General features: G+C 40.1%; 1 protein-coding gene and 1 long non-coding RNA gene across 12 annotated transcripts in view; one reads left to right on the top strand and one right to left on the bottom strand.

Moving 5' to 3' along the window:
• TAFA4 (TAFA chemokine like family member 4) overlaps nt 1-21,278 on the top strand; it is a 172,776-nt gene extending 151,498 nt beyond the window's left edge. For 8 of the 9 annotated variants that reach the window (XM_042979384.1, XM_042979383.1, XM_042979385.1 and 5 more), the window contains 2 exons: nt 13,255-13,338; nt 20,976-21,278. In XM_042979384.1, coding sequence (XP_042835318.1) covers nt 13,255-13,338; nt 20,976-21,106 — 215 coding nt within the window. In that variant the 3' untranslated portion in view covers nt 21,107-21,278. Of the gene's footprint in view, nt 1-13,254; nt 13,380-20,975 lie in introns of all 9 variants that reach the window. The other variant, XM_015543892.2, reaches the window with a different exon arrangement.
• The window catches only part of LOC122236704, a 28,504-nt gene continuing 24,539 nt past the window's right edge, over nt 17,746-21,710 (bottom strand). The window contains exons 1-4 of one of the 3 annotated variants that reach the window (XR_006214908.1): nt 20,967-21,038; nt 19,412-19,607; nt 18,354-18,414; nt 17,746-18,040 (exon numbers count right to left, since the gene is read on the bottom strand). This is a non-coding gene — a long non-coding RNA (uncharacterized LOC122236704). Of the gene's footprint in view, nt 18,041-18,353; nt 18,415-19,411; nt 19,608-20,966; nt 21,039-21,710 lie in introns of those variants that run through there. The other 2 variants (XR_006214905.1, XR_006214907.1) reach the window with 2 other exon arrangements.

Raw genomic sequence — 21,710 nt, 5'->3', positions numbered from 1 at the left:
ACTGTCTTGATGGTCTTGATGATTACAGCTTTGTAATACACTTTGAAGTCTGGGATTGTCATGCCTCCAGCTTTGGTTTTCTTTTTCAGGATTGCTTTGGCTATTTGGGGTCTTTTCTGGTTCCATACAAATTTTAGGATTGTGTTTCTAGCTCTGTGAAGAATGTTGGTGGTATTTTGATAGTATTGCATTGAATATGTATATTGCTTTGGGTAGTATTGACATTTTAACAATATTTGTTCTTCCTATTCAGGAGCATTGAATATTTTTCTGCTTTCTTCTGTCTTCTTCAATTTCTTTCATAAGCTTTCTATAGTTTTCAGTGTATAGATTTTTCACCTCTTTGGTTAGGTTTATTCCTAGGCATTTTATGGGTTTTTGTGCAATTGTAAACGGGATTGATTCCTTGATTTCTCTTTTTGTTGCTTCATTATTGGTATATAGAAATGTGTCTGATTTCTGTGCATTGATTTTATATCCTGTGACTTTGCTGAATTCATGAATCAATTCTAGCAGTTTTTTTGGTGGAATATTTTGGGTTTTCCATACAGAATATCATATGTCATCTGAGAAGAGTGAAAATTTGACCTCCTCTTGGCCGATTTGGATGCCTTTTATTTCTTTGTGTTGTCTGATTGCTGACACTAAGATTTCCAGTACTATGTTGAATAACAGTGGCGAGAGTGGACATCCCTGTCTTGTTCCTGACCTTGGAGGGGAAAGCTCTCAGCTTTTCCCCATCGAGGATAATATTAGCATTGGATCTTTCATAGATGGTTTTTATGATCTTGAGGTATGATTCTTCTATCCCTACTTTCTTGAGGGTTTTTATCAAGAAAGGATGCTGTATTTTGTCAAATGCTTTCTTTGCATCGATTGAGAAGATAATGTGGTTCTTGTCCTTTCTTTTATTGATGTGATGAATCACATTGATTGTTTTGCAAGTATTGAACCAGCCTTGGATCCCAGGTAAAAATCCCACTTGGTCATGGTGAATAATTTTTTAACGTATTGTTGGATCCGATTGGCTAATATCTTGTTGAGCATTTTTGCATCCATGTTCATCAGGGAAATTGGTATATAGTTCTCCTTTTTTAGTGGGGTCTTTGTATGGTCTTGGAATCAAGGTAATGCTGGCTTCATAGAAAGAGTTTGGATGTTTTCCTTCCATTTCTATTTTTTCAGAACAGCTTCAAAAGAGCTTCTTAACAGCCTCTTTAAATGTTTGGTAGAATTCCCCTGGAAAGGCATCTTGGCCCTGGACTCTTGTTTTTTGGGAGATTTTTGATTGCTGATTCAATTTCTTTACTGGATTTGGGTTTGTTCAAATTTTCTATTTCTTCCTGTTTCATTTTTGGTAGTTTATATGTTTCTAGAAATTTGTCCATTTCTTCCAGATTGCCTATTTTACTGGCATATAATTGCTGATAATATTCTCTCATTATTATTTGTATTTCTGCTGTGTTGGTTGTGATCTCTCCTCTTTCATTCTTGATTTTATTTATTTGGTTCCTTTCCTCTTTATTTTTGATCAAACTGGCAAGTGGTTTATCAATTTTGTTAATTCTTTCAAAGAATTGGCTTCTGGTTTCATTGATCTGTTCTACTGTTTTTTTTTGGGGGGGTTGTTAGCTTTGATTTCTGCTCTCATCTTTACTATTTCCTGTCTTCTGCTGGTTTGGGGTTTTATTTGCTGTTTATTTCCCAACTCTTTAAGATGTAAGATTAGGTTGTGTATCTGAGACATTTCTTTGTTCTTCAGGAAGGCCTGGATGGCTATATATTTTCCTTTTATCACCACCTTTGCTGCATCCCAGAGGTTTTGGGCTGTGGTGTTATCATTTTCATTGCCTTCCATGTACTTTTTAATTTCCTCTTTAACTTCGTGGTTAGCCCATTCATTCTTCAGTAGGATGGTCTTTAGTCTCCAAGTATTTGTTATATTTCCATATTTTTTCTTGTGGTTGATTTTGAGTTTCATAGCGTTGTGGTCTGAAAATATGCATGGGATAATCTTGATCTTTTTGTACTTGTTGAGGGCTGATGTGTGTCCCAGTGTGATCTATTCTGGAGAACGTTCCATGCACACTGGAGAAGAATGTATATTCTGCTGCTTTAGGATGAAGTGTTCTGAATATATCTGTTAAGTCCATCTGGTCCAGTGTGTCATTCAAATCCATTGTTTCCTTGTTGATTTTCTGTTTAGATAATCTGTCCAGTGTTGTAAGTGGGGTGTTGAAGTCCCCTGCTATTATGGTATTATTGCCAATGAGTTTCTTTATGTTCATGATTAATTGATTTATATATTTGGATGCTCTCACGTTGGAGGCATAAATTTTTACAATTGTTAGATCTTCTTGATGGACAGACCCCTTAATTATGATATAATGCCCTTCTTCATCTATTGTTCCAGCCTTTATTTTAAGATCTGGATTGTCTGATATAAGTATGGCTACTCCAGCTTTCTTTTGTCAACTATTAGCATGGTAGATGGTTCTCCATCCCCTTACTTGCAATCTGAAGGTGTCTTTAGGTCCCAAGTGGGTCTCTTGTAAACAGCATATAGATAGATCTTGTGTTTTCATCCATTCTGTTACCATATGTCTTTTGATTGGAGTGTTTAGTCCATTGACATTTATAGTGAGTACTGAAAGATATGAATTTATTGCCATTATGTTGCCTGCAGAGCTGGAGTTTCTGGTGGTCCTTTCTAGTTTTTGTTGCTTTTGGTCTTTTTTTTTTTTCCTCCCATCTTTTCTTTCCTCAGAGAGTCCCCCTTAAATTTCTTTCAGGGCTGGTTTAGTAGTCACGAACTCCTTTAATTTTTGTCTGGGGAACTTTTAATCTCACCTTCTACTTTGAATGACAGTCTTGCAGAATAAAACATTCTTGGCTGCATATTTTCCCGATACAGCACATTAAATATATCCTGCCACTCCTTTCTGGCCTGCCAAGTTTTTGTGGATAGGTCTGCTTCAAACCTGATCTGTCTTCCCTTGTGAGTTAAGGACTTTTTTCCCTTGCTGCTTTCATGATTCTTTCCTTGCCTGAGTATTTTGTGAATTTGACTATGATATGTCTTGTTGATGGTCAGTTTTTGTTGAATCTGTGTCTTTTTGATGTCTGTGTCTTTCCCCAGGTTAGGAAAGTTTTCTGCTGTGATTTGGTCACAATACCCTTCTACCCCTTTTTCTCTGTCTTCATCTTCTGGGACCCCTATGATTCTGATGTTGTTCCTTTTAAATGAGTCATTGGTTTCCCTAATTCTTAAATCGTCTCTTTTGCTACTTTCCCTCTTTTTTTTTCTGCTTCGTTATTCTCCATAAGTTTGTCCTCTGTATTGCTGATTCGCTGCTCTGCCTCATCCATTCTTGCTGCCATGGCATCCCTTTGAGATTGCAGCTCAGTTATAGCTTTTATTAATTCATCTGGACTAGCTTTTACTTCTTTTATCTCCACAGAAAGGGATTCTAATATATTTTCAAACCTAGTTAGTAGTCTTAATATCGTGATTCAGAATTCAGAATTCAAGATATTGCTTGTATCTGTGTTAAGTCCCAGTCTGTCATTTCTTCCTGCTGTTTCTTTTGTGGTGAATTCCTTCGTTTTGTCATTTTGAAAGAAGAAACGGAATTAATAAGGTAAAAAAATTGAAATTTAAAAATTAAAAACAACACACACAGATCAAATAAATGATGCCAGATCCTAGGTGTGTTTTGGTGTGGGTGTTGAAAGGAGCTTAATAGGTTAGAGAAAAAAGAGATAAGAAAGGAAAAAAAAAAAAGGAAAACGTTTAAAATTTTGAAAAAAAAAATGAATACAGTGAAATAGAATAAAATGAAATGATGGAAGTAAAATATAATTTGAAAAATTTACAAAAAAGTAAAATATATAGTGGAAAAAATTAAAAATATTTTTAATAAAAATACAAAATAAAAATATTTTATTTCTCTGTATTCAAGAAAAAGAAAAAAAATTGAATAGATGGATCAGTGTACAGACTGAAATACGATTGTAATTACACAGGTTTCCCCTAGAAGTCAAACTATGAAGCACTTTATAGTGCATAAATTAAGCAGGCAGAGAGATTTGTGGTATTCCTGAAGAGTGAGGATGGCCCAGTTGGCCAGGGCTTAGTGTAATGGCTCCATTCTCCACTAGATGGCGCTGCTTAGCTCATGGGGTATTGTGGTGGTGCTTGTAGGGCTGTATGCGCATGTGCAGGAGGGGTGAAAAGGGTGTCACCCAGCTACCCAGTCTCTAGTATCAGAACTCTGTTCTGCCTCATCAGCAATCACACACCCATCCTTTGTCTCTGGCTTCCATCCACTCCCCACTTTTACGTTGTCCGTGACCAAGCTGTTAGGCTGCCAGGCGGTACCTACATCCTGAGTTGTATCTCAGATGCAGCTTTGTTTCCCAACCCTTCACTTCTGAGAAACTGCAGTTTGACCCACTCAGACCTTCTGGGGGAGGGTCTCACTGAGCAACGGCCAGGTGCCAGCCACACTACATGACGTGCTGCTGCCGATGCCCAGAGACTGTGGCTGGGTGCCAGCCCACCCCAGAAAAAATTCACGCAATTGTGTAGCAGTGTTTCAGGGATTATGGAAAATCACAACACACATCTGGCGCCAGGCTTCACCCTTAATGTCCTTGTTCCAGCACCAGCGAATGTGGTTGTTCTTCGGGGTCTGCTGGGACCTTTGCCTGTGGAGTAGCTGCACAGCCTCTACCAAATGTCCTCCCAGCAGGGGAACCACCTTTCCCTCTGTGGCCCAAGGACCCCTCAGACCTCACTCTCTGCCCCTGGGGATTTGCCCTTCCCACCAGAGTCCTGCTAGGTATAGAGCTGCAGAGTTTCAGACTCTGCACTCCCCTTGTTTATAGAGTCGTAATAGAATTTAAACCCTCTCCTTTCTCCCTTTTTTGTTCAGTCCCTGTGGCTGTTTCCACTTTTCCACTTTCCACTTTCTCTCCAGACGCTTTTCCTGTACTCTCCCCACCCACCTCTGTCCTCTCTCTGCAAGCAAAAGCAGCTCCCTGCCCTCTGTGGCTTCTCTCTCCCCCAGTTCACCTCTCTGTGCCGTATACCTGCTGAGTTCTGTGGTTCAGGTTGTGCATATTGTGTTAATCTTCAAATCAGTTTTCTAGGTGTGCAAGGTGGTTTAGTGTTGATCTGGCTATATTTCATGGATGAGAGATGCAAAAAAAAAACAAACAAACCCAAAAACAAAAAAAAAACCTTCCATGCTGTTCTGCCATCTTGGTCCCTCCACCAATATTGTGTACTTCTTAATCCAACCTGTTATCATTATTATGTTGATGAGATCTTTGTGTGCTGGTACCTATTGACCTGTTTTTTGTTTTGTTTTGCCTTTTTTCTTTTTTTTTTACTCACTTGATTAGCATTTCATTGAATGGCTGGGTAATAATTTGTTTAGCTGTTCATCTACTGCAGGACAGTTTAGTTGTGTCTGTGTCAAGACAAAGAGACTTATATGCTAATTAAATGATTTCCTTGGTGTCATACGATGAGTAAGTAATAGAGATCAATTATTTGGTGTCTGAGCAGAGTTGGTTCAGTAGAACATTCTGTGATGATGTATATATTCTTTCTCTATATCTCAGCTAGATGTGTTGATGCACGTATGTCCACTAACATTGGTAACCACTAACCACATGTGGCTATTGAGCATTTGAGATGTTACTGGTATGGATTTAAATTTAAATTGGAACTTGTAACTAGAAGCTTCTCTATTGAACATTGCAGGATTAGCTGTATGTACATATGTAGCTCATGAATACAACATTTGTATCCAGAGAATAACCAAATTCTGAAGGATAGGATTATGATTGTGTATTAATATTTGTGTCCCCTGCACCTAGCCTAGCCTGGCAAACAGTCAGCGTTCAATAAATGTTTATTGGATCAAAGTCACAGAGGAGATGTTGGAAGTCGTAGTTTAGGCTCTAGTTAGAATATGTGTCTGTTTTCATATCCCCCTGATCTTCTATTCATTATTTGAATGCTTCCATTAGGGCTTTTAGCTTTATCCCATAATAATCTTTATCCCACAATAATTATGCAGGATCATGCTGCTAGTTGGTTTGTGGAAGACCTAGTCCCTGCTGATCCGTCCCTCTTTTCATATTTGTCAATAAGAATGTGGAGAGGATCTAAAATATAAAATTCACTTGAATTTACATTTAAATTAAAACAAAAGCAAGAAGACATTGGAGCAGGGCATTAATTAATGTTGACATAGAAAGTGGAATCTCCTTACGCATTTCTGTTAATCTAGAGCACAGATACTTACCTTGTGTTTCCATTGCTTTTCCATAAAATCATAGCTTTTATTAGTTAAAAAGGGAGAAAAATTAGCTGTTGTTTTTCCTCCAATAAGTCCTTTTTTTTCTTAGTTATAATTAACTTATAAAATCCTGCATTGTTGAAATGTGTCTGTCCCACACATTGGGGATTTGGGCAGAGGGGTGGGAAATTACTTGATTATAGCCAAGGCTACTTGGTTCCTACAGCAAACAACTATGTGGTTGGTGAGCATGTTTCCATTTGAATCTTCAACTGCCAAATATACGAAGCTGTTTAATGATGGGAACTGTATTCTTCACATTTATCAAAATACCACTGTACAGAGATAATGCTGAATGCTTTATGATAAAACGGGATAAATGTGTACTATGGTGAAGCATCATTTATTTTGTCAGAGTGAATGCTTTCTAAACATTGGGTTTAAAAAAGACTAATAAAAGCTGAGAAATGGGAGGCAGCAATTTTTTTTCTTCTTCTGATGCCCCAGTTTGTTTTCTGAGATGTCACAGATTACTTAGTTAAGGCCTAGAATTCCTGTTCATATTGTAGACAACTTGCGTGGCTTTATGGACTGTGTGATAAGTTACAGAGTCTGTCTTCAAGATGTGATTTCACAAGGTTTTGTGACTGGCTGTGTTCCATGATGCCACCTAAAAGACAAAGTGGGTTTCTGAGTTTTTCCCAGTGGCGGTAGGGTAAATGACAACAAGGTGTACTTTACAGAAGCACTGGGGGAGGTTGGAAGGATGTGCACCCTGCATACATTGGTTCATTGTATTTTAACTTAGCACATTGCGCCTGGCATGTCCTAGGTGCTGGGGAATAGCATGTTAATGGGACCCTGGCCCTGCTTTCAAGGAGCTCAGTTTATGGGGAAAGAGAGACAAACTCTAGGAAATAAGGTACTTGAAGAGTAAGCAGATGTGGGGTCAGGGATGACATCCAGTGAGAAGCACTGGGTCTGATTTCACCAGGCAGGAGGGGAACTAAGTGGTCTATCAGGGTAAAGCATGTCAGGATGAGCAGCGTGACCATGGGAACTAGAAGTAGCTCGTTTGGGCTCTGAGGTGGTCATAGTTGAGGCTGGAGATGCAGGCAGAGCCTTTGCTATTAGAGACCTGCCGTCAACTCAAATTTTAGGATTTAATTCCTGCCTTTGGCGAATTTATATTCAAGGAGCAAGGTTGATCTCAAATACCCTTAAATTCCTGAAAAGGAACGATGTGATCTCTGAATTTGACGGGTCAGATAGGTTGTCAGCATAGGTTTCAGGGTGAGCCCTGGAGTAGCCAGGATTTGTGTGTGGGAGAGAGAGCAGTGAGAGTGAGCCAGAGAAACAGATTCAGAGAGAGATGATGCAGATTTTCGTCTTGGGGGATTGGCCACAGTGGAGGCAGGAGGGAAGATAAGGAGTAGAGGTGGCATTGTATTTACCATGTATTGGGATTATTTTCACCAGCCAAAGCTTTAATGAAGTCTCATGAACTAGCTCAGCTTCTCATCATGGGCTGAGTACATCTCCGTAACCAGAGTTAAAAATTTTTTTTTTCATGTTTATTATTTTGCAAGAGAGAGAAACCGTGCAAGTTGGGTGGGCGGGCAGAGAGAGGGAGACACAATCCGAAGCAGGCTCCAGACTCCGAGCTGTCTGCACAGAACTGGACTGGGGCTCGAACCCGTGGACGGTGGACCACAGCATGATGACCTGAGCTGAAATTGCATGCTTAGCTGACTGAACCACCCAGGCGCCCCTTTATTTTTGAGAGAGAGTGTGTGCAAGTGGGGGAGGGGCAGAGAAGGGGAGAGACAATCCCAAGCAGGCTCTGCACTGTCAGTGCAGAGACCCTTGCAGGGCTCACACTCAACCAATGGTGAGAAAGAGACCTTTAACTGACCGACCCACCCAGGCGCCCCCCCTCGATCAATGTTTCTTAACCAGGGGTGATTTTGGCCATCCTAAGGATATTTGATGATGTCTGGAAACACTTTGGGTTGTATACTGGGGGAGAGGGTGCTACTGGCATCTCGTGGGTTGAAGTCAGGGATGCTGGTGACAGTGTTATCATTTGCATGTATACCCCATACAATCAAGAATTATGGGGCCTCTAAAGGGCTACGATCAAGTAACTCTGCCTTAGAGGCAGGTCCCTGCTGTACATGGTTGTACTGTGTGAGCTTGCACGTAGTTTAGAAGACAAACCTAGATCCCAAAAGATCGTTCTGTACATATTTATCCACAGCTTCAGTCAGTACTCTGTGTACTTTGCGGAAAAAACAGTACCTTGTTATGTGTGAAGTGTGTGAACAAGTGAAAGGTTCTTGAACAAAAAATCGTGTTCTTAGGACTGCCTTTTTGCATGTTACCTGGGTCAGGTTGGAATGGCTTCTTTTCTTGAAATAACAAATCTAAATTGGCAGGTCTTCCCACCTGCCTACGTTTAAAGTTAACCAACGGCTTAAAGTTAATAAACCTTTCTTTAAGGTTAATTCGCCAAGAGCATCTTGAAATGACAATGTTAAGAACAAAGTAGCTAAGTATATTAGACACTCAGAGCATATTTTTGTGATCGTTTCTATTTTTAAGACATCCATATTCTAGGAAGATGTGTTCTTCACCTTTCTGTCTGTAGTTTCAGCGTCAAAGTGTCCTTTTCTTTAGAAAAGCTTAACTGGGCGTAAATACAACTGAACTAAGACAAAAAATGGAAGACCACCTCCTGAGAAGTGAGCCTGTTTGTTGGTAGTCTTATTCAAAGGTGGGTTTACGTAAATAGCTATATGAATACATATTGTGTTTTATGTCATGGAGTAATATTTAATTGGGACAAGGAATAGAAAAAAATCTCAATCTACTTTATGCAACAGAGAGGACGGAAAATGTACCAGGAACGAAATAGCTAATTGGTCCCATTATATTTTCACCTAGAAAACAGCATTACAGAAAACACTAGTCACTACCATAAAAGCAGAGCTTCAGGGTTTTTTGTTTTGTTTTGGTTTTTTTTTTTTTTTTTTTTTTGTCTTCTTACTGCATAAAACTAGAAATTCATTACAGATTGGCAGCTTGAAGATAGGGATGTTTTGTATTTTCATAAGTCAGGAAGGCATGGGGCTTTCTAAAGAATTTTATTTTAAAAATAGAAGTGACAAGACACTTTCTCATTATGAAATTTTATAACAGGATAAAATAGAGACCTCCTACAAACTTATTTTCCTATGGAGACAAGGCTCAGTTAAGTGGGCAGATGTTCTCAAGATTTATTTTAACAAAATCCTGCTCCTGGGTCCTTTGTTTCCACCCAAAGCTGAGCTCAGTACGCACTCAGAGCTTGACCTTCTGGGCTTTTTTCTAAAGATTTTTTTTAATGTTTGTTTATTTTTGAGAGAGAGACAGAGCACCAGCAGGGGGAGGGGCAGAGGGAGCCACAGAATCCCAGGTAGGCTCCAGGCTCTGAGCTGTCAGCACATAGCCGGACAGGGGGCTTGAAGCCATGAGCTGTGAGATCATGACCTGAGCTGAAGTTGGATGCTCAACCCACTGAGACACCCAGATGCCCGGACTTCTGGACTTTTTAATCACCTTATTCACTGGTGGAGGAAACCCTTAAATGGTCCTCACTTTAGCTGTGAGTTCTTTAGTCAGTCTTTAACCCATAAAGGAACTGGAAACTTTTCTTGTGGCTACTGTGGTGCTTCTCGTGAAGGTTTCCTTTCTGAAAGAGCATTTGTTGTTAAGTAAGTCTTTAACACACTTGTAGGGTCCCACGTATTCACTAAGATATGAAAATGATTTTTTTAAGCAAATAGCAACCTATCCTGAAATTTAAAGTCTATTTTAAGGAACCTACTGTGAATCTGTCTTCAGAAAAATCACATTTTCCAGTTAAATGAAAGAAAACTGGTAAATAATTTCACAAGAGCTCGATCTTCCATGCTTTGTTATTTTATTTAAATAAATTTACGTTTTTAAAGTATTCTGAAACTATTTTACTCTTTTCTATAGTTAAGAATTGGCATTTTTTTAAATCCCCTCAAGCTCCTTTTCTAGATTTGGCATCAGAATTATCTTGGGACCCCATGAGGCCAATAAGGGCTTGTATTTCTCTGCTGTGAAGTTGAGATAGAAAGAATCAAATTATTTCCTCTGTAGGGAATTTACACCCAGATTTCTCAACTTATGCCTCACTTGGTCTCTTTCAGACTCCTTTTTGTCCCCAATGGTTTATCACCTGCCAGACTAGCTCTCCTGGGCACACAGTTTTCCCTTGGTTGTGGAACCACCTTACTAGAAACTTTCCATCGCTCCCTTCTGCTTGAGAAATCAAGTCTAATCTGGAATTGACATTAAGAGCCCCTGAAGGTTGCTTCTCAGACCACCTTGCTCAGCTGACTGTCCTTTGCTTTTCTGCTGACCCCTCACTGCAGCCACATGGACCTCCTCCTGGCTTTCTGGTGGGCCACTCCCTGTCTCAAAGCGCCAAGTGTCTTCACTTCCACAGATCACTTGTCATCTGTCTGAGCCTCTTTGGAATCCTCCATGAAGCCCTGACACCTGTCAGGTTGCCACTGCTGAGTGGCAGAGAATCTGCCTAAGAAAACTGTTTTAAAGATAAAAAAAAGTATTTTAAATTCAGCTGTAACTCTGTGTAAATATAACTAAGCTCTGTCAACATTTATATAACTTTTGCAGTCCTGCAGATGGAATTTTCAAATTGAGGGTTGGGAACCATCTCTTATTTATCTTTATATCCACTTGGGACCAACCTGAGGTATTCAGAAAATAATGAAGGACTGGTCAGCACATTGAATCTGGTCAAACTCTGTGTAGCCTATGGTAACCTAAACTATTATTGTAAATTGTGGTACAGTCGAAAGACTTGCAGATCAAGAGGAAGAAGCCTAGGTTCTCCTACCTCCTCCCTCATTTTACTCGCTTTGTGGAAGGCTCTTGTTTTTATTTCCGGAACCATCTGCCTCTGCTTCCTGCTGCTGAAGGTTGTTGGGACAATCATAAGAGCAACGGTATAGAAAGGGGCTTTGAAAATAACAAAGCTCCACTCAGTTTTAAGGTGAGATTTCTATAATATTTGTGACTGAAGAGCATACAGCTTTCTCCAACTTCACCCTACTATCTCTGTCTACTCAAGTTCATTGGCAATTTCTGCCAAAATAAGTAACCCATAGAGCTATATTCCTTTCTCAGTGTTGGCACCTTCTAACGTATGGTTTTTCTAGATCACAATTGTGCCTCATTTAGGGATTATTGGTTTTAATGGGACTCTAATCTGACAGTAGCACAGTATTGGGCCAGAATAAGGAATGGTGGTTTCGTGTAGAGTAAACACAATGTCTGGCCATTTCAGCTGATAATGAAATGGTCCTGTGCCCTAATCCTGCCATAGTGCTGTTGCCTGACAGGAGAAGAGTTTTTAATGCATGAGCTTGCTGTATTATCTACTTTTGTTTACTGCCTCTATACCTCTAGTTGTTTCTCCTACAGCTCGCTGGTGTGAGGCAGGGGTATGAATACAACAAGGGTTGATGAGGGGGCTCCAGTGGTCGAATGCCTCTGTTCCAGTGTTGTTTGCCCAGTGTGACTTTGAGCCTCAGCCTTTTCTTCTCCATAAAATGAAGGAAATACATTTAGCAGGATGCCTGACCCTCAGTAAAAACTAGCTATTAGGAATTCTCAAGATTTGCTTGAAGTTGAGTTCAGACTTCCCAAGACATGGTAGTTTAAGTCACATCCATTGAGGTATGTTTTTTTTTTTTTTTACCTTAGTGCTGCTATTTCAACAGAAAAACAGAGCTCTGCGTGCCTGGGTGGCTCTGTCAGTTAAGGATCTGACTCTTGGTTTCAGCTCAGGTTACGATCTCACAGTTTCATGAGTTCCAGCCTTGCATCAGGCTCTGCGGTGGCAGCATGGAGCCTGCTTGGGATTCTCTCTCTCCACCCCTCCTCCACTCACACTGTCTCTCTCAAAAATAAACAAACTTAAAAAAAATTAAAAACAAGAGAGAAACAGGGCTCAGCCACCCCATCTCCCTTAATCCACACACCGTACCTGCAGCCCTAGATCTCTGATCGGTACCAGCCTTCTGGCTGGGCCCACCTTTAAATATGAATCACATTCCCTTTTGTCCTTTGACTCTGTGAGAATACCTGGCCAAGTTGATGGAGTTTCCTTAACTTCTCGTAGTCTGCGTCCACACCTGGAGAATTCTTACTGGTAGATGTCAGCAGGGATGATGGGGCAAGGAGGAAAGAGAATTTCCAGGTGAGAGAACAAGCCTAGAATGTGGGCATGTGAGGGAGTACCAGGCTCGCCAACTTTTACTTGGCTTCCAGCTGTTGAGTTTAAGGAGTTATTCTACCACTTGCTGGACTGGCATGGAGAGATGAACCCCTCTGTGATGGAAACATTTACTGTTTTTAATCTGTGCCACTGGCAACAAAGCCCGTCAAATGTACTGACTTTGCCAGCTCAACATACACTGTTGTAACCTACAAAATGATGACCACACCAGTAGCTAACATTTTCTGACAACCCAGTGACTGGTCCATGGTTAGCCAAGACTTTGCTGTGGATTACCTTTATCTTCTTGACATCTGTGGTGAGGTTCTATTTTTATCCCCATGTTACAGATGAAGAAACTGAGTCCAGGAGGAGTTAAATAGCCTAAGGTCATGGGCAGGGAAAAAAAAAAGCGCAGCCAAATTCATACCCAGGCATGTTGTAAAGCTTGGGATCTCACTGTTTTCTAGAGCATGTGGCTGAACGCAGTCTTTAAATTGACTTACGTTGAAATAGTTCTTATCTACAGTCTGAAATCCGTATACTGATCCATCTGAGCTTTATGTTGTCCCTATTTGGAGGAAGAAACACCTTCACAAACACTGTTTGGCCTTTGTTTTCCAGCTTCCATCGTGATTCAGAAATGGTGGTGCCACATGAATCCTTGCTTGGAAGGAGAGGATTGTAAAGTGCTTCCAGATTACTCAGGTTGGTCCTGTAGCAGTGGCAATAAAGTCAAAACTACAAAGGCAAGTATAGACAAACACAACTCTCATTTACAACTTCCCCAGGTTATTAACTATGTGGTGTCCCCCCTTCAGTTTATCCTGGCACCACCAGCGACGCTATTTTATGTTGATAAACCTCCTTGGCTGGTACCATCCCATTACTTTGGCCTTTTGAAAAGCCCATTGCCTAATATCACCCTTTATGTCAGATCGTATGGAGCAGGGACTTGCTGGATGAGTCACTCAATTCATTGCAGCTCCTTCGGGAGCCCACTTTAAAATAAAGGAATCAGAGTCGACAGCCAGCAATATCCAAACAGCATGGTGAGATTCCACATCCAGATGATTTGCTCAAGGAGGGATACTTCCTGTGAGGAGTAAGACTTATGTAACATTTGGATTTAAGTCAAGAGTTGTCTCTTCCAAGGATGTGCTTTCTAGTCCCCACACTTTCAGAAGTCTACCAGTGTCTACCCAGTTCTTGAGCCCAAAATCTTACTTCTTCCTTACCTCTCTATGTCCAGTCTGTTACTGGTCCCTGGGCTTGTTATTTCCATCTCCCTCCTTGAGCATTGGTCACCATCCTTACAACAGTGGTCCTGTCCCCACTGTGTCTCATGTTGATGCCTCACATCCACTCATGCTCCCTTTTTAGGTCATTCTCCATATGAGGACCACAATCACATTTGTGAAATGCAGATATTCCTAGCTAGTCTGCCTGCCTATCTGGGTCTTAATAAATAACCTGGGAAGTCACATCCCATCATTCTTTTGTTTGTTTGTTGGTTTCAGTCTTCTGTTAGTACCTCTTACCATGGTGCCTTTGCAATTGCAGAGAAAGGTGTTCTTCATGGAATGTGCTTCCCCCCCTCTTTACTCCTTAACCATTATTTCTTTAGAATCCTTCACTGACGGGATCCATGTCTCCTCTATCTTTCAACATTTACTATGGCTATACTTTCCATGGAAAGGTATAGTTAGGTTTTTAGTACCTAGAGTGTTCTAAGAACAGACATGTGAAGTCAGGGCTCATGTCGGTTTTCAGTTACCTTCATAGTCCCAATAAGTTTTTTGAAGAGAAAGTAATAAAATTGAAAAAAAAGTAATAACATTGGTCATTCTAATGAAAGAATAAATTTAGAACAATGATAACATTTATAAACAACTATAAAGATAAATTTTAGCTGGCATCAAATACAAGATCAGCAGTAGTATAATTGTCAACTTTTGTTAGTAATATAAAGGTGACTGAATGACCTGATAAAGGCATATCTCATTTTATTGTGCTTTGCACATACTGTTTTTATGGTTTGTTGTTGTTTGTACAAATTGAAGATTTGTGACAACCTCGTGTCAAGTAAGTCTGTTGGCATCATTTTTTCCAATAGCACTGGCTCACTTGGTGTCTCTGTGTCACATTTTGGTAATTCTCACAGTATTTCAAATCCTTTCATTATTTGCTATGGTTATCAGTGATCACTGATGGTACTATTGTAAGTTTAGGGTGGCACCCCTTTGTGCGTTCAGTTCCCCTCTCTTCCTCTCCTTGGGCCTCCTTATTTCCCGACACACAACAATATTGAAAGTGGGCCAATTAATAACCCTACATGGGCCTCTAAGTGTTCCAGTGAGGGGAAGAATCACATGTTTCTGACTGTAAGTCAGAAGCTAGAAGTGATTAAGCTTAGTCGGGAGGCCTGACACAGGTAGCCAAACTGTGAATACAAAGGCAAAACTCATGAAGGACATTTAAAAAAACTACTCCAGTGAACCCCTTCCATGGAGAAAGTTTTAGTGGTCTGAATAAAACCTCCATCTAGCCACAATATTCCCTTAAACCAAAGTCTGATCCTGACCAAGGTCCTAACTCTTTAATTCTATGAAGGTACAGAAGAAAAGTCTGCAGCTAGCAGATATTGGTCAATGAGGTTTAGCAAAGAAGCCATCTCCATAACATACAAGTGCAAGGTGAAGCAGCAACTTATCTAGAAGTTCTAGCTAAGACAATGAAGGTGGCTACTCAAAACAGCCGATTTTCATTGTAGACCAAACAGCCTTCTAGTGAAAGAAGATGCCATCTAGAACTTTCATAGCTAGAGAGGAGAAGTCAATGCCTAGACAGGCTGACTGTCTTGTTAGGGGGCTAATGCAGCTGGTAACTTTAGGCTACAGACAGGGCTCATTTGCCATTCCAAAAACTCCTAGGGTCCTTAAAAATTAGGCTCAATCTACTCTGTCTGCTCTACAAGTGGAACAAAGCCTAGATGACAGTCCCTCAGTTTACAAGTTGGTTTACTGAATATTTAAAACCCATTATTGAGACCTCTTGCTTATAAAAAAGATTCCTTTCAGAACAATCTACCTCGTCACCCAAGAGCTCTGATGGAGATAGATAATGAGATTAATGTTGTTTTCATGCCTGCTAAAATGACTTCTTGATCCATGGGCTACAGAATGGATGTTATTTTGACTTTCATCAGGCTATAGCTGCCACAGGTAGTGATTCCTGTGATTGATCTGGGCATTCTAGATGCCATGAAGAACATTTCTCATTCCTGGAAAGAGGTCAGAATTAACAGAAATTTGGAAGAAGTTGCTTTTAATACACATGGACAGCTTTGGGGTATTCAAGTCTTCAGTGGAGGAACTAACTGTGGATGTGGCAGAAACAGCAAAAGAATTAGAAATGGAGCCTGAAGATGGGACTGAATTGCTGCCATGTCATGAGAAATCTTAAGAGATGAAGACGTGCTTCTTATGGTGTAGCAAAGAAGGTAGTTTCTTGAGATGGAACCTACTCCTAACAAGGATGCTCTGAAGATTGTTGACCTAACAACAAAAGACTTAGAATATGACATCAACTTAGTTGAGAAAGGCAATGGCAGGGTTTTAGAGGATTGACTCCCATGTTGAAAGAAGTTTTGTGGGTAAAATGCTATCAAACAGCATGGCCTGCTCTAGAGAAAGCCTTCATGAAAGGAAGAGTCAGTCAATGTCACCCCAACCCTTAGCAACCGCCACCCTGATTAGTCAGTGCCATCAACACAGAGGCAAGGCCCTCCACGGTTAAAAAGATTATGACTGGCTGAAAGCTCAGATGATAGCATTTTTTAGCAATGAAGTATTTTTAAACTAAGGCTGGTACATTGCTTTTTTAGACCAAATGTTGCACACTTAACAGACTACACTGTAGTGTAAACATAACTCTTACATGCACTGGGAAACCAAAAAATTAATTTGGCATGCTTTCTTGTGATACTCATTTTGTTGTGCTATTTGCTTTATGGCAATACTTGCTTTACTGGGGTGGTCTGGAGCCGAACCTGCTGTATCTCTGAGGTATGCCTGTGTATGCTTTTATATCCACAGCAGTGGATGTTCATGGAGTCCCTTGTTGGTGGACGAAAGAGGTTAGCATTCCCCATCATTTCTAATTAACTTCCGATCTATATAAACCCAAGTGTGCTTGCTAAGCAAACCCTGCCTTAAAATAATTCCACTATCCTTCCCCCAACCCTGGCCCTTTTCAGCCCCTTTTCCCCCTTTCCTTCCTGAATAAAAATGTTGGAGCTTCCAAGGAGCTAGCATATTAGATCCATCAATGATAAAAATGTCTTCTTACCCTATTTCTTGTGGACAAAGAAATAACATTTAGAAGATTATTCTTGTATTGATTCTTATATGTGAATATAAAACAAGACCATGAACACAAGCCAACTATGTTCCGGAAAAGAATGTGTCTAAGTAGTCTCTTGCTGGGGAGGCTCCCTCTCTATTTGTATGCAGTTAGAGCATTTGCAGGAAGCAGACCTTTAGGGGCATTTTGGCTCTGTCTGCTGGGAATATAAGTTTGCTCTAGCTAAAACCTCAACGGTAGTGACATTTCATTTGGAACTTCTAAAAGTTGTAGAAACACAATACAGTTCCCTAAGCCATAATGATACTTAGCTGCCTTTTTTTTTTTTTTTTAGTGATATGCCACTTGAGAATAATCTCAGAGTACTAAAACTTTGTTTCCTTTATTAATCCAACTCATTGTGGCTTGAACTGCATAAAACATTTTATGTCTTTTATGGTTCTTATGAACACAGAGCAAATTCATTTGTGGAGGTGTGACTGGCTTCTGGGAAGAACTTGGTGCCCCGAGATTCTCTTTTTCATAAAATAGATACTAACCTTACCCATAAGTGAGACAGCGGTCCTACAACGGTTGAGGGATTACAGTTCTAGGGGGGATATTAACTGTGTGACAAAATAGTTTTCATTTTCCTTAAACAGTTCCTGCACACCAACATCAACACGTGGAAAGGCTAAAAAGTAAGATGATCTGCAGTAAGAGACCTATGTCAGAATTTTATTTTTCATTTAAATGCAAATATGAAGAGAGCAGTCAAGTTGAGAGATTAACAGATTTAGATGAAGAACAGAAAACGAGGGGGACAGTTTCCTAGGAAGCCATGCTGTCTGTTCCAGGTGTAAAAGGTTGGCAGTGAGTTTATTGTGCCTGGATAGCTCTTGGTGTTCGCAGAGAGCATTCACCTACTAGTTCTTGTGGAAAAAATACAACTTTCACTGTCATTCTGCCTCAGTTTTCTTTGTCTTCATTTGGAGTCGTTCGTGTTAAAGCTCCGAACAATTGCACACAATGTTGTTTCAGCACCAAAGCCAGCCACTGTCCAGGGCTATTTGATGTTTGAAAATGGAAATAAATCGTACTGAATTTCAAGAAATTTTAGATGTTTAAGGTTTTATTTTTCCAACATCTAAGGGTAAAGAGCTATGCCTTTGGAGCAGTTCTCAACCGGGGGCAGTTTTTCCATCAAGGGTCATTTTTAGATGCCACACGTTGTGGGAATGGGGGTTGTTCAGACATCTTGTGGGTAGAGGCCAGACAGGTGGTAAAAATCTTAAAATGCATAGGAGGGGTCCCCCATAGCAAAGAATTAACTGGATCCAAATGTATTTTTTTCCGGTAGCTCTTGGTAAGCATCCTACCTGATTCTCTTACTGCATTTACTTCTTCTAAGTTTGCATTCTCTGCATCTTCTAGTATTTCCTATTAGAAAAGGAGAGAGAAGAATTAAATGAGGCTTTCTCGGCTATACCATCTCTTACCCTTAAGATCTAAGATGACCCGTTCTTATGGTATCTGCCTGAAAACACCCTGTGAATGGTACCTTTCTCTGTTTCTTAGGCTACCGCTATGAATCATCTTCATTCTCTTTTGCTGCATTATTATAATAATTATTTAATGGTAACAGTAGCTTCAGAAAACTCATCCTAGGGGGTCCTTGTACCCACTGTTTTGAGCCACACTCCTTGGATAGTCTGGTATAGTAAGTCTGGGATGGGGCAAACCATTCTTAAAAAGTACTTCATCCGTTGATTGTCATTTAACCAGGCCCCACACCTGCTCTGTTTTTGCTGTAGTGCTGTTTTCTGTGTTTCCAGGGTAAATTCTTTGCCCAGGTTTCTCCTTGGTGAGAGACCATCGATGGATCCCCATGGGTAACAGAAAATAGAGTGTAAGCATCTTGAGGTCAACCCCTAAATGTGACTCCCCCAATAGACCATGTATTTCCATACCCCCACTGCTACCTCATTCATCACTTCTCTTTTCTAAAATTCTAGTTGTCTTTTAAGTTCCAGCTGAGATGGTTCCTTTCCCCTGAGGTCTCGTCTTTCCTGATCCCTGTGGAGTAGAGCTAGTATTGGCATGTTAGCAGTGTGGTATGCACCGAATTTCAAAGTGACAATGAACCTTACATATACAATTAGCAAAATGAAAACTTTACAGGAAAATAAATGCTAAAGAATCCTGTCATTCAACTTGAGATTGGCTCCAAAATGAGCTGGGCATGGAAAGGAAGCTTCCTTAAATAAGATGCATTGAGAATTACATCCTCCATCTGTACTTAGATCCAGAAAGAGCTAATGTGGCAGTAGCCACCATTTCATGAGGTTAATCACAGGACAAGCACCGGGTCATGGCATTCACGGTTCACTCACTCTTCACTATAAATGAAGGGAGAAGATGCTACTTAAACATTTACCAGCCGAAGAAGCTCAGGCAGTGATACTCCTCCCCATCAGAAAAAGACCGGTGTTCAAGATTAAGACTCTGGAGTAGTTCCTGAATCCTCATTCTCTCCCTCCTTTGTCCTGTTGGCTTTGCCTTTCAGCACTTCTACCAAACTGATCCTCTTAAGTTGACAGTCCAGCCATGCACCCCTTGTCTCACTTTTGTACCTGAGGTGGAGAAAGGCCTTAGTTTTTCCCCCTAGGTAGTCAGGACTCCCTCTCATCACTCCAGATTCTCCTCATCTGGCAATCCTCTAGAAATCTCAAGACTTCTACCCACCTGGCCTTAGTATCTTTTTTTTCCTCCCTAGCGTATATCACGTTCTGACATATCCTTTCTTTGTCTCTTCATCCATCCCTTTCTTCTAGAATAAGAATCACTAAGCTGTGGCTTGCAAGCCACATCCAGCCCTTGGCCTGTTTTCCTAAGGTCTGTGAGCTAAGAATGCTCTGTACACTTTTAAATGGTTGGAAACAAAAGGAAAAAAAAATTCATAACATGAAAATTACATGAAATCCTAACTTCAGTGTCTACAGCTCAAATTTTATTGGGATAAAACAGTGCCCATTAGTTTACATTGCTGTCTTGTCTATGCTCCTTTTGTGCTATAAAGGCTGAGTTAAGTAGTTGTGACAATGACTATATGGCCTACCAAGGTGAATGTATTTACTATCTGGTCCTTTATAGAAAAAGTATGCTAGCCCTATTGTAGATAAACTCCATGAGGACAGGTTTTTGTTGTGTTTGCTCTAGTATTCCCAGCACAAACAAAAGAGCAACTCTTTTGTAAAATGTATAAAATAAAGGCTTTATGTCAATTGACAGCAAATCTGAGGTTTGAATAAATAATTGATTGGGTCTAAAGACCAGGCAGGATGACTCTGTCATCAAGTAATATCTTTTTATGTTATAGGCAGGTTCACATCTTAAGCTTTTGGTTTTTTTTCCCTCTAGCTTGTATATGGATTACCTAACCTGTAAAATACATTACCAAATAAAACTATAGAAACTGCTGATTTATTCTAAGTATTTAAAAGTAGAGAAAATAGTAAACTTCTTAATGAAGATCTGTTTGCAGTCATTATGGCAGTATTCTAAAATAACCTATTTTTTAAAATAAAAGTTAACTACATTAAAAAGTAACAAAGGTAGCATTTTGATCTTGACATACACAGATCTTAACTGGCATTCATTTGAAAAAAATTAGTGCCTTCAAGAAAGCATGCTCAACATGCATGAGTTAACTTGATGGGCAATGAATGTACCTAATCTGATGGGGTTTTGATAACTCTAAAAAATACCAAGCTAAGGTACATAATATCGTGTTGTGCAAGTCTTTGTGCATGTTTTCTTTGCAACCTGAAAGTAAGAAATGTAAAGGATTTGAACAGGTGATTTGGTGAGGTGGGTTACAAATAAAGGAACAATGTGCCAAACGGTGCACAAATGACATAGACAGGGACTTACGGGTCTGGTGGTAGAAGGGACCTTTTTTGGTGGGGCTGAGATACTGAATGCTCACTTACTTGTTTTAGGTAACACGGTAGCAAAGACAGATGTGCTTAACGTGGGAGGAGCAACAGGATGCAGAAGTCTCCTATTTGGATTACCATCCTGGCTGGTTTGTGGAAAATCGTCTTGGATTTCAGCAACATCACATTTGTAGAAGTATGCTGTACGGAGTGTCATTCACTTAACTGTCCCAGCCCTCTCGGCTTCATGATTTTATTACATTGAATTATAGCCACGGGCTGCCACACAATTCACATCCTATCTGGATCCCAAGGACCAAACCTCCAAGAAACCCTGGAGGAACAAAGCAGAGACTTCAAAGTGGATCTTCACTGGGTCTTCTGTTTCTTTCTGCCTTCACAAAGGAGCGTGGACGGGTTCACAGGGTTCTTATTCTGGTCTTCTTTTGAACTTTTCCTTTAGTCCTTGCATTAAAGTGGTTTCAAAGGGGGTCTAAGTATCAAAATGCTTTGGCAAAACATATTTGCAGGTGTAGATCAATGAAAACTCTGATTAGGGAAGAAAATTTATTTTCTAAATCTTAATGAATAGACTTGGTGGGGTTCTTGTGTGTGCATTTGTATTTTTGCTTTAGAGCGTTTAAATGTTTGCACTTTAAGTTCTGTTGTCAGGTTAGCAGAAATAAAATAACATTTTAACATCAGTACACCATTTTACTGAGTGCTAAGGAAGTGTATCAGCTCCAATATTTTATAACCAAAGCTTGATCATGACATATTCACAAAAGAAATAACACC

This window comes from Panthera tigris, chromosome A2, assembly GCF_018350195.1.
Source record: "Panthera tigris isolate Pti1 chromosome A2, P.tigris_Pti1_mat1.1, whole genome shotgun sequence".
NCBI classification, from domain to species: domain Eukaryota; kingdom Metazoa; phylum Chordata; class Mammalia; order Carnivora; family Felidae; genus Panthera; species Panthera tigris.
The sequence above is the reverse complement of the archived record's forward strand: the minus strand, read 5'-3'. Positions and strand labels throughout refer to the sequence as shown.